The sequence below is a fragment of the Serinus canaria genome, chromosome 26, assembly GCF_022539315.1.
Source record: "Serinus canaria isolate serCan28SL12 chromosome 26, serCan2020, whole genome shotgun sequence".
NCBI lineage: Eukaryota > Metazoa > Chordata > Aves > Passeriformes > Fringillidae > Serinus > Serinus canaria.
This window is the reverse complement of record NC_066339.1, coordinates 805983-818893: the sequence shown is the minus strand read 5'-3', so window position 1 is coordinate 818893 and position 12911 is coordinate 805983. Positions and strand designations below refer to the sequence as shown.

Below are 12911 nucleotides of genomic sequence, written 5' to 3'. Positions count from 1 at the left end.
ATCTTACTGAAAAGCTGTGTTTGTGTCAGTATTTTGGAGAAGATGGAGGAGGAAAGAAAAAGGGTTCTTATACAAGGATGGACCCTTCCACTTTTTCAAAGAAAATCCAGCCTAAGGGGAGAGAAAATCCACCCTAATGGGACAGAAAATCCATTCTAGTGGGAAAATGTGCATATCTCTGAAAACAGACTTGTTGAAATCTGGCAGAATCTCCTTCTCACACATGTCCATGCCCTGCACACAAGCTGCTCACTGCCTGCACAGAGCAATCCAGTGGCTCCTAGGGCCCTGCCAAACCTTTCCCAGCATCTGGCATGCCTGGTTGCTACTGGTCAGACTGGACTGTCTGAAGGATCAAAGGCTAGGAAGGCTGGAAGGCTGGCTCTCACCTTCTGCATCGTAATGGCTCCCATGGCAGGGCACACGGAACAAAGTGGTTGCACAGGAAGAAAAGCTGATCTAGAGGAAAGAAGCAGGCCAGGACAGAGCTGCAGGTTTTAGGAAAAGCCAGAGACAACAGAATGAAACTGGAAGTCAACTCTAGAGTAAGAATCCAGAGAGTAGCCAGAGGCTGAAATAGCACTGGGGAGGGGCAGGAACACAGCCAAGGACAAGAGGCCAGAGAAAAGATCCAGTCCTGTTCACCCAGGCACCCAATTTACAAGCCAATTTTACATGCCAAGGCCCCCAGCAAGCCCAGCATGAGCAGCTAGTCCTTGGGGAGTCAAAGGGGACAACAGAGCATCCTGGAAGGCCTCCACAGGGAGGAACCTCCCATTTGTGCTGATGGCTGCCTGCCATATCCAGGTCACACAGGAACAAGCAAGTCATTGTCACCAGGTAGCAACCACCAGACCCTAAACAGAGCTTTCTCTGGAATGCTCCATGCCTGGAGCATGCAGGAGAAGGAAGTCCTGTTGGAAGAAAGTCCCTCCCTTCTTGGCTCTCTGCTCCAGAGGGAAAAGCCAAGCCCTGGAGATGGGCTGGGAGGAGGGTGGGAGGGGGAAGAGGAGCCTGGCTGGGGGGGGTGTGTGCAGCAAGTGCCGAGGAGTCACATAAATGAATGTTGTGAGGAGAGGAGGGCAGAGGAGCCTGTGTCTGGGGAGGGGAGAGGAGGATCAGCAGGGGAAAAGGTGATGGCAGCCCTAGGGGAACACAGTTGATGTGGAGAGCCCAAGGGAGAGAGGCTGGGACACAAGAGTGGCTACAAGAGAGAGAAGGAACTTGGTCAGGAAGGGAGGATGCAGGAGGGTTATCAAAAAAGCCCTGCTGAGGATTGTTTTTCAGAAGGGAAAGGCAATGGGTGAGGATGGAAGCAGCACCAGGTGCTTAGGAGAGCAGTGATGTGGGGGATAAGAGGAAAGGAGGAGGAGGAGGAATGGAAGAAGAGGGCACAGGGATGGCATTGTGCCAGCTCCAACACACATGGGCAGATAAATGTGTTGCTGGGGCACCAGGAACAGCCTCCTGCTCCAAAGGGAGCCAAGGCACTGCCACCTCTGCAGGAATCCACCTCCCAGCGTGTCCCCTGCATGGGTGGCACTGCACAGTGTGAGGAGCACTCCAAGGTATTTGCTCCATTGTTCACATTTGATCTGAACTGGACCAGAAAATTGGAATATAAAGGTTAGCCAGGGAATCCTGTTAATTAACAGCTGTGTCCACAGGAGTCTGTGAAAGGGAGGACATATGAAATTATGCTGAATAATTCAACATCAGAAATAAAAAAAGGCACTGACACACTGTTCCTCATTCTCTAACATTATCACAACAGAACCATCAGGGAATAAGCAATGAAATGTAAAGCAACATTTCAAAGCAATAAAAAACACCCCCAACTTCGGACTTTAAGAAATATTTTAAAGGCATTAAAAACTTTTACTTAAGAACTTTCACACTCCTAAAAAGCTTCCACATGTGGCAATAAAAAAGGTTTGCACAAAGCACATAACTATTCTTTAAACACACTGCCATGGGGTATTGCAGAGATCAAACTAGGATTTGGGTATGGAAGTTGGCTGCAGTGGTGGCTCTTAAGAACAATGGTTAAATACAACCCCTGGCTCCTAAATTCCTGATTGCTGGAAGCAAGGAGAGAGTGGGAGGTAGAAATCTGCTCTGAAGCTATCCTGACTTTTGCAACTTCTCCTTCATAACCAGCTGCTGTCAGAAACAGTCTGGGCTGCAGGGACTGTTGTCCTGGCTCACTGCAATGGCTTTTATGTGACCAGAACCAGCAAGGAGGTATTTGCAGAAATATGAAATAAAGGAGAAACTGTGTGGCTGAAGGATTTCATTCCAGTGTGAGCCCTTCCTGGGAGGCAGCACTTCTGATGTCAAAGGCAGGATGCTGAACTAATCCAACCTGCTATGCCAGTTTTCCTCCACATCCTTTCATTTACAGTCAAAGTGACCTAGATTTCTGAAGGCCAGTACACACTAAAATGGACACCAGGATATTAGAGCAGGGTTCTGTAGATTTCTGGGCCAGTGGCACACACAGAGAATGCAGGACAACTACCAGTACCATGACAGAGAGAGCATCAATATATGCTTCAACTAAAGCTGAAGAACATTTGTAACATTGCTGCAAGTTATTTTGTTTCCTTTTATGAAAAGACAAGAAAAGAAAAGAAAGAAAAGAAAAGAAAAGAAAAGAAAGAAAAGAAAGAAAAGAAAAGAAAAGAAAAGAAAAGAAAAGAAAGAAAAGAAAAGAAAAGAAAGAAAGAAAAGAAAAGAAAAGAAAAAAGAAAAGAAAGAAAAGAAAGAAAAGAAAGAAAAGAAAACCCCAGTTTTTTCCCCATCTTAAGATGATCTGCTGCTGCTGTTCATTTTATGTTTGGGGTGTCATATAAAGCACTTAAAGAACATAACTAGGGGTTAGAAGGGATATTGGGAAGGAATTGTTCCCTGTGAGGGTGGTGAGGCCCTGACACAAATTGCCCAGAGAAGCGTGGCTGCCTCATGCCTGGAAGTGTCCAAGGCCAGGTTTGTGGAAGGTTTCTCTGCCCATAGCAGGGTGGGGAAGGAGATGGGATTTAAGGCCCCTTCCTTCAAAAGTCTGTGATTTTTATGGAGATCTGTCAAATTCTGAGACAAAAGGAAGCTGCAGATGTATGCAGTCATCCCCTGAGTGACATCCAAGCATGTCATATTCCCTTGAATTCCTCTCTAAGAAGAAGCTTTCACCTTGTGGAGTTGGGTTGAGAGTTTTGCTAATACTTGGAAATGACAAAATGCTTATGTCTAACCAGGTTCCTTTCCTCATCTTAGGGGTGGATGCACAAGGCTGGAGAAATCAAAAGTTCAATACAATTATATTCAATTTCTCTGTGCTCTCGTACAGAACACTATATGGGACAAAGGTCTAATTGATCATGGTTCTACTTTTTGTATATGAAATGCAAACCCATTGATCTCTCCTTTAAAAGCACATTTATTCCTACCTGACAAAGCTGTTATCTGTACCTGCATGTGAACCACTCACTCTCTTATGAAAGTGCAGAATGCAGCCTTTGGGAGAAGAACTAAGTATAGTGACTTCCCAATGCAGCCTAAACCTTCCCCACTCTCTGTACAGTTTAACCAAGGAAATACAGTACAACTGTGTGAGTGCAACACTAAATCTGGTGCAGGATTAGCTGGGATAAACCAGCAATGTTTGTAAGATTGCCTGGGGGTGACTGGGCTGTCCCTCAGCTCAGGGAGCAGCACAGGTGTGCCAGCTGCAAGGGACAAAAGTTTTCCAATGTAATCAGCTGCAGCTTGTCAGACCAGCTTCAGAGAGAGATAAGGCATAGAGGCTGGGCTGTCATCACATCCCAGGATAGCTGTGAAGTCACCAGAATAGGGCAGCAGAGCAGAAGCTCCTGCTTGAAGGGGCTGCTTCACCTTTTGTGGCAATGGATCTGTACAAGCTCAGCAATTGGCCACACGCATCCTTGAGCACCACTTACCTCTACAGAAACACAGCATAAACACTGGAACAAACTGCCTCTTCCCAAGTATCTCAAGCAATTGTTCTGACTTCAGGACAGTTATTTAGTTCAGGGTGTAGAATCTCATGAAACTCAATCTAAAACCTTAAGCTATTGCTGCTGTTTTCCTTAAGCAGAAACACAATGGCTTTGCAGTGTGACATGTTTATTACAGGCTGTTTTGGTGGTCTTCAGTATCAGCAGAAATAAAGGTGAGGTGCTGGCACTGCTGATCCTCCTGCTCACATGAGAACCCAGCAATGCACTGTTTGCTCACCAGAGCAGGGCATTGCTTCAGCTCACTCAGAGAGAGCCCTGAGGTGGCACCACAAGGACACCGAGGCTCTGCCTCCCAAGGGGGTCCAGGACACTGCAGTTACAGGAGTTCTGCCTGGAATTGCCTTCCTGCTTCTTCCTGGCTCCTTTACCAACAATCATCCTCTACAACTTCACACACACTGTGAACAAACTGCTTCTTACTGCCTTACAAAACAACAGTGGAAGCATCAGTTTTACTCCTTAGCAAGTGCTCTACATCATGCACAAGATCACTGCCACTTTCTGAAAATACTATAAACATGGACTAATATAAACCAAAATTAGAGATAAGCTATAACTTACTCACCAAGAGCTATCTGAACAATGCTTTTATTACATTAATCTGTTTTATGATCAATTTTAGTTTTATTTTCTAACCATAACACCAGCATTAAATAGAGAAAACTTTGCATTTGAATTATGTAAAGAAGAGTATTTAAATTCAGTACAGCAATTTGCAAATTAATAAAAATTACAGCCTTTAAAAACACTATTTAGCATGACAAATATCACAAATCTTTTCTTTCCTGCTCTCAGCAGAAGAGGGTCCAAAGACCAGTTACAAGATGCAGGAGGCAACAAGCAGGAGGCTGGGGTGTGGGAGGCATGTTAAGAGTGGTTCTGACTGCTGAGAACCCATGGAAGACAGCCTGAACATACCTTTTCAAGTAGGTGGATACATAGGTAGTGGGTGTACCAGAGTGGGGAGCTTCGTTTCCCTTTGGCTCGTCCCGCCAGGGCTGCCGGCTGTAGGAGCCACTCCTCACCAGGTTCACAGCAGATTCCCTACAGCAGCACAGAGCACAGGCTTGGCTTAGAAAAACCTCTGGAGTCTGCTTTTGGTTCCTTCACAGTTTCGCAACACAGATCCTTCCCTTACACCTATGTGCTTCATTGTTCAGGTGAGACAGCTCAGAGAAACACCTGCTCTGGCCTTAACATCAGCTCCTGCTCTTGCCAGCTCACTCAAGAACCACAGATGATGTAATGTTTTGCATAAAGAGGAACAAGATCCTTTTTAGTCAGAAAACTTGCAAATGAAATCCAGATTGTCCATAAAAGTAATTTAACATATTAAATAGTGTCATTTAATATTCTCACTGATGTCTGTATCAATCAGCAAGGTATAAATGGGCAGATATTGGAACTGCAGGGCAGCTTTTATTCTTGAAGGTATCCAGGCAAAGACAAAAGCAATTCAGCAGAGCAAAGCCTTTCACAAAATCATTAGGCTTGGAGAAGTCCTCTAAGATCACTGAGTCCAACGATCAACCCAGCACTACCAGGTCAACCACAAAATCATGAAGCAGAAAACAACAAACAAAATATTTACAGTATCTAAAGCTACTTGACAAGTTATCAAGAAATTCCTAGTAGTACTGTTTACCCTGGTTATCTGAAAACAGGGCTCTTTCCCTAATGCTAATGCACACTCTGGCAGTGCATCCTGCTCTCTGCTGGTGCTGGACCTGGAGTTTGCAATGCAGCACTAATCCATTCCCCCATCAGCACACAATTATTTCTCATTTCCAGCTGTCATGCCTAGACTGATGCTCTCTCAAGACATCTGTGGGTTCCAGAAAGAAAAACCCAAATGTTTTGAAAGAATATTGGGAAAAAATCTGTACTACACAGCATGCCTGGGCACCATCTGTTCCTGAAGGCCAGTACTGCTCAGCCAATCCCAGCGCCACCCAGAAAAGGACACAGCTCCTACAGCGGGATGTGCCACTCGATAGCAACTTCTGCCAAACCTTCTTGAGCTGATCAACAGACACAAATTGTCTGTGAAACTCTGGATCTCAGAGACTGCCTGAGAGTGAACAAGAGCACAGTGGGGAGGTTCCAGCAAAAGATCAGCAAAGATTCTCAAGCTGTGCTGAAATTCTCTCAGGGTGTCATCTGCCACAGCTCCTGCCCAGCAATTACAGTTCTGCTCTGCATGTGCCTTTCCTCCTCTGTTGGGGAAGTAGCTGGAATTGAGACTAAGGTCAAATTTTACTCCTTCTAGTACAAACTGAATCATAGAATGGCCAGGGTTGGAAGGGACCTTAAAGCTCATCCTGTCCTACTACCTGCCCAGGCAAGGACACCATCCACTTGCCCAGGTTGCCCCAAGCCCCATCTAACCTGGCCTTGGACACTTAAAGGCTTGGGGCACCCACAGCTGCTCTGGCCACCCTCACAGTCAAGAATTCCTTCCCATTATCCCATCTAACCCTGCCCTCTGGCAGTGGGAAGCCATTTCCCTGTGTTCTGTCACTCTAGGACCTTGTCCAAAGTTCCTCTCCAGCTCTCTGGGAGCCACTTTAGGCACTGGAAGGCCACTGAAGAAGCTGCTAGTACAGACCAGCTCCTCAAATACATCTGGAATTCCTGGACATACACACACCATTTACACCATGGTTAGGACCAGGGGCATTTACACACACTGACTGTAAAAACAGTCATGCAATGAAACAGTTCCTACATGGCAGAGCTCACAAGCTCGAGTGAATCTCAAGCGACAGAGGTGTGAACAAAGGGACTGAAGGTGACTGCTGAGCAAGTGACAACTACGAGTGCAGGTGGCAGCTACAAAATGAGGCACTTGCATATTAAAAGGAAAAAGGATTCATAAATCTGGTTGCCTGGATGGAGCCTGTACCTGTGTGAGTAAAGGGGTGGAGGAACCAGTCTGCTGATCCCTGCTCACCTAAATGAAAACCAACGTACCAGAACTTTTATAGACAGAGCTGGCTCTTGTTGTTGTGAATTCCTGTGTACTTGAGACTGCTGAGAAAATATACAGAGCATGACTACAGAAAAATTATATTCCAGAAGTACTATTGACAGGATGGAAACTGAGCATTAACTTCAGCCAGTCTCACCTGTTTTCTTTTTCTTCTGTATCACTCGTACTGCTCAGTCTTCTGGGGACTATGGTGGCAAGATAACTCTTGTTGTCTCTGTCCTGGTGAAGCAAAAGAGGAACTTCAGCTACACATCTCTTACTCTTCCAGCACGTTCAATGGTAAAAAAATTTATGTTCAAATTTCTTCAACTAAGAAAGCATCCTCCTACCAGCTGGTTTAAAGCAACTTCTTGCTTCTCTTATGTTGCTTAAACATACATCAGCACAGAAATATCAGCTCTGAAAGGGATTTCCTGAGGACCATGGTAGTGAATAAAAGCATCTTCTAACTTAGAGAATTCTATGATTTGTCAATCACAGAATCAGGGAACTGGTTTGGGTTGGAAGGGATCTTTAGTCCACTAGACCAGAACTCCATCCCAGGTGGCCCTGAACACCTCCAGGGATGAGGCATCTACCCATGGGCAGAAAAGTTACAGTTACTGAATACATGGGATGGGATTTAGAAATGCAGAGGTAGATAGAGGTAGATAGAGGAGGAATCTATATAAATGATGGAGAAGGAGAATCTCCACTGCAGGTATGTGCTGTTGTCTGGATTGGACATTTTCTGGTAAAGAACAGGCTGTGCCAGACTGGCAGCCCCTGTTCAGTAGCAGCCTGGTCCCAACTGTCTTTCCTACTCAGGAATTAGGCCAAAGGGGCACCAAACTCCAGTTCTGGAGAAACAACTGACAGGAGAAAAATATTTTTCAAAAGAAAAAGAAGGTAGGAATGAAAGAGACCCTTGTTTGTTATGGATACAAACTCCAGCAATAACTCAGAGGGAAAGGGGTTTACACCTGTGGGGTAACGTGGATACACTGAAATATCCTTGCTGAAAGCCAAACCTTTTCCTTGTTGTCCAACAGTGCAGAAATCCGAGGGCTGGATGAGGAGCGATAGATGGAAGAAGTTTTATCCCTCTGTGCCTCACGAGTGGCAGAGACTTCACTCAGCATGTTGTGGCTGCCAGTCTTCCTCAGGCCCAGCCGCCACGACGAAGGCGACTCATCCTTCTGCTCGTCTGACTTGCTGAGCCAACTGAACTGTGGAGGAGAAAATGAACATTTGGAAAAAAGGAAAGCACTGCAAAGCATACTCTAAGTTCAGAAAGTGTTACAAAAAGCTCCAGGTTTTGCTGGGCTAGACTTGTAAGGTAGAATGACTTATTTCCTGCTTCACTTTAATTACAGGACAGAGCTCAAGGTGAACTCACAGGGATGCAAACTGCTGTAGTGTCTCATCCCCAAGGACAGAGGATGAAAGGAATCTTCTGTCACTGTGCAGGTCTTTGCCTACACAATGCCCTCCCCCAGCTTTGAGGAAAGAATACAAGGAACAATGAAGCTTTTATTATCACCAATTTAGGAAGGGGGAATTATTCAGTGAAGGCAGAATACCAAAACCAAATACTCAGGTGTTACGACTAGCTGCAAATAAACGCTCACACCAGTGGAGTCCAGAAGAAGCCATTGAGATCACCAGGGAGCTGTAGCCAACAACACTGTAAAGGAAGAAACTGAGGGAATCTGGATTGTTCAGCATGGAAAAGAGAAGGCAAAGACACAATTTAGTTGTTCTGCCACCTGGGGGTGGGTTTACAGAGGACATGGAACCAGACTTCTCTACAGTCTGCAGTGAAAGGAGGAGAACAGACAAGTTTCCAATTGGGAAATCCCAGCTGACATGGAGACATAACTCCTGGCAGGATGGAAGCTGCACTGGGACAGAGAGTGAGGGAGTAGAGCATCTCCATCCACAGACACCTTTTAATACTCAGCTGAGCTCAGGTAGGACAAAGCAACATGACATGAGCTTAATCCTGCGACTTCAGCCTCGCTAAGGTCCCTCCCATGGGCAGGTAACTGTGCATAGCATAGAATGGGCCTTTGTGCTTTTTCTTACATGAGGCACTTCTGACCTGAATGTATTAGTCCTTAAATGTACAACTGCTTCAATGTACAACTTTAGCTACAGTGATCAACTCTTTCAAAAGGCTGCACACTGCCATTTGAGAGTGGAGCCTGAGCATCACAAGAGATACTTGTACAGGGCTAAGCACCAAGTTGTACAGGAAATAAAGGAAACAAATTATTAGGAATTTTGGGAAAAGTACAGAATACAAAACACACAACCACTGTGTGGCTCACTGCAGGGTCCAATCACACCTTTGGTACCACACACAGCTCAGGTCCAGCAATCAGCAGCAGTTGAGAGGAAGGGAAGAGTTCAGGGAAAGGCAGCAAGAATGAGAAGAGCAAGAGAGGCTTTGCATGAGGAGATATTCAGTGTATCAGTAGTCTCCAGGATGAGATATGACCAAGGTACATGAAACCCTCAGTGGCACACAGAAGGATGAGTAAGGAACAATTATTCCTTGGTCCTTCCCATAAAAGAATGAGGGACAGTAAACAAACCCAGTTTGTTTGTGTGTCGTTGGTTAATGGGACAGGGAGCTTTGCAGAGTTTTTAACTAAGCTGAAGGACTCTTTTTACCACTGGACATTAGAGGATCACAGTCAAAATGTGACTGCATAAAGGAAAAGTCCAACAGGGACTACCATGTTCAGTGAGTCCCTGAAATGCCAATTGCTGGACTGTAGGAGGGAATTCCTGCAAGACTCTAGTAGCTTCTGATGGTCCCTTTTGGGCAGGACACTGGGCAGACAAGGCTTTTGATCAAAGCTGATTAAAGCATTATTATACCATATTCTATGTGACACAAACCATCTGACACTATTCAGAATAAATGGAGCTACTGGAGAGCTCTGCCCTTAGACTCACTGAAGACCGCCAAGCTGAAATTATCTCTCCAGTATTTGAGCAATATTTTCAGCTCGTGTCATTTCAATACAGATGCAAAGAGTTAATCTGTACTCCACCATTTCTAGCACTGCCAGTCTACTGAGCAACACAGCTCTAACATTTTCATGTAGTTTTGATGCTTTCCTCAGAGAATGCTCAAAACCACAGCAAAAGCTGCCATCTCTAAATTCTGAACAACACAGGAACAGCACATACTAATAACTCCCCTAATAGAGGGCAACACAATCTAAAGCCCAGTCTGTCAAACAGAAAAATCAAACAGGTAAGAGAAGGTAAAGAAGCTGATCTTAAGTGACTGAGGTCAAATCAATAATTTCTCCACTCACAGGCCAGCTTCTATAACCTAGCACCCTTATTCTGCGTTCAACAGCTCAAAGGAGTGAGAGACCAAACCTCTGCAGCTGGGAAAAGGTTAACTGAAGTACTCACACTTCCCAGCATCCTTCTCCCTCTAACAGTTCCCCTGCTAAGCCAGCCTGAGCTGAACAATGCCCAGAGGAGCTCCATTTCATTTGATCTTGGTTATGCTCTGTTACATGTGAAAAATAAAAAATTGTGACTAAGCAAGAAACACTTCCACCTGACAAGCACTGAGTGCTTCAGCCCTGGGCCAGGTTTCCGTGTTATTTTTCTCCACAGTCTGGTGCAAAATGAAAGTCCTGTATAGAGCCGAGTCTCCTGGTGCCATCTAGCTGAGTGATCTGAGAGCTGGAGGATTCACATAAGATTTCAGTGACCACTTCACCTTTCAAAGCTTTTATAGCCCAGCTGGCCAGCCACATGCAAACTACCCTCTGCTTGCTGGGCAGTAACTTCACACCACTGACTCAACTGGCTCTGGCAAGCCAGAGGCACTTTAAATGATGGTGCTGAACTCATCACTGGCACACAGGCAGAAATCAGCTCTGGTGACAGATCTGCTGAGAGGACATTGGCACCAGCCCCCTCAGAACTGACTGCACACAGAGCATGTATTGTAGGCTGGCTTTCTTCACCACAATTGGCTTTGGAGGGTCTGAGATTCAAGAGGAACCGTATTGTCCCTACACTGCTGTTAACACACATCTTTATCAGAATTTCATACTACCAGGCTTTTCTAAATTCAAGTCTTAAAGTCCTCTGAAGACTGGCTTCAGAGCATTCATCTCCCAGTAACACCTTCTGCTTCTGAGCACTCCTGGAGTCCCCATTGATTGCACATTCACTTACTCTTCTGGCAGATGCAGTGAAGGAGTTGGGCTCAGGTGCTGGCATCTGCTCAGTGATGCTGGGCCTGGATTCACAGCTCGAGTGGTTGGCAAAGGGCTCTTCCTTTCTCTCTACAATTTTAAACAAGAAGAGAAACCAAATATTTCAGTATTGCACTTCTGAGGCCCCTCTTTACACAGAGTGTGGTCTGCACTCAAGTTCAGTGCTGTGTGACCTCCTTGGATGACAGAGATGTCGGTGCCTTCTGCACTGTCAGTGTCAGGGCTTTCTGCAAGGAGCTTCCCACATCCTAAAGAACAGGATGGACACATTTGCAGGCAAAGCTTTTGTACTTTATCCTCACAGACAAGCAAAATCTTTGCAGAAAGCACCGTAAAGAGGACACACAGGTTTTCTGTTTTTCACAATTTTGTTTCCTGTCTGGGAATTTCTTCCCTGGTAAATCTTGGGACGAAAAGGGACACGTGCTGTTCCTCCTTCCTGTACTACAAGTGTGGTACAGGCCAGGGCCCTGAGTGCCCAGTGCTGGGTTTCACTGCAGTTCTCTGCACTTGCTTGTGCTGCTGGGCAGAATTTCTGGTCTTCTGCAGCAAAATCCATTTTTTTACAGGAAGCCAGGACTGCTGCCCAACAAAACCCCTTACCTGGGCTCCAAGCAAGCTAAGCAACCTTTGTCTAAGCTCACAGCTGGCTCCCTGCTTGTTAGGTAAGAGCAGCTGTCCAGTATCACGTTGATTTTTTGTATCTATGCACATGCTTGAGAGAAGAACATTCAGCAGACATTACCAGGGGGAGAGTAAGCAGGAAGTGTGACTCAGGCAGTAGGTTCACTTGACAGGAGAGCACAGGCTGGAGACAGACTATTCATCATAAACCCAGGCACATGGAACCTGCCTCAGAAATGATGTACCTACACCCACCAATCAAAGCTTCCCTTATAGCTATGAGTGCTCATACAGTCATGGCTTGGAAAAAATAAAGCAATTTTAAGCATAAGCACCCAAACAGTCCTAGCAAATAACCTATGTGCAGAGAATAAAAATCTGCTGTTACACATTTGGAGTTGTTTGGGATGGAGCATCTGGGAGGATGGCACTTTGGAGTGTGAAGATCAATCTTTCTGTAACAAATATCCTCAGTCCTAAAAAAATAAGGATTCAAAGGACACAAAAAACAGAAAAGAGCAAGCCAAGAGAAACATTTTAAAATAACAGGAAGTTACCAGGACTGACAGAGCCTGAACAAAAGAGACAAAGACAGAATAATGGAATCTCCTGAGTTGAAAGGGACACACAAGGACCATCCAACCCCTGCCCTCCACAGACACCCCAACAATCCCACCCTGGGCATCCCTGTCCAAACCCTCCTGGAGCTCTGGCAGCCTCGGGGCCATGTCCATTCCCTGGGGAGCCTGGGCAGTGCCAGCACCCTCTGGGGAAGAACCTTTCCTGATACCCAGCCTGGCCCACCCCTGGCCCAGCTCCTGCTGTTTCTGTGGGTCTGCAGAAGAATGGATTCCTAGCCACTTTCCCCTCTCTCTGAAGCAGTAATTTCAGTTCTGGAGCAGAGCTTTCACCCAGCCCTGAGGAAGGGCCAATGGATCCCTCATTCCCCCCTGCAGGCCCTGCCTGCCACACTGGGCATCCAAGTCCATGGAAATGCCCATTTGCTGCCAGCTGCTCTCT

At 45.8% G+C, this 12911-nt stretch overlaps 1 protein-coding gene across 12 annotated transcripts in view; it reads right to left on the bottom strand.

Annotated features, from left to right (window-relative positions):
• Positions 1 to 12911, bottom strand: part of PPP1R12B (protein phosphatase 1 regulatory subunit 12B) — a 134224-nt gene that overhangs the window by 68405 nt on the left and 52908 nt on the right. For 9 of the 12 annotated variants that reach the window (XM_030231073.2, XM_030231071.2, XM_030231075.2 and 6 more), the window contains 4 exons: positions 11227 to 11336; positions 8040 to 8237; positions 7166 to 7248; positions 4956 to 5081 (listed from right to left, as the gene is read on the bottom strand). In XM_030231073.2, the coding sequence (XP_030086933.1) occupies positions 4956 to 5081; positions 7166 to 7248; positions 8040 to 8237; positions 11227 to 11336 (517 nt within the window). Of the gene's footprint in view, positions 1 to 4955; positions 5082 to 7165; positions 7249 to 8039; positions 8238 to 11226; positions 11337 to 12911 lie in introns of those variants that run through there. The other 3 variants (XM_050985210.1, XM_030231082.2, XM_050985213.1) reach the window with 2 other exon arrangements.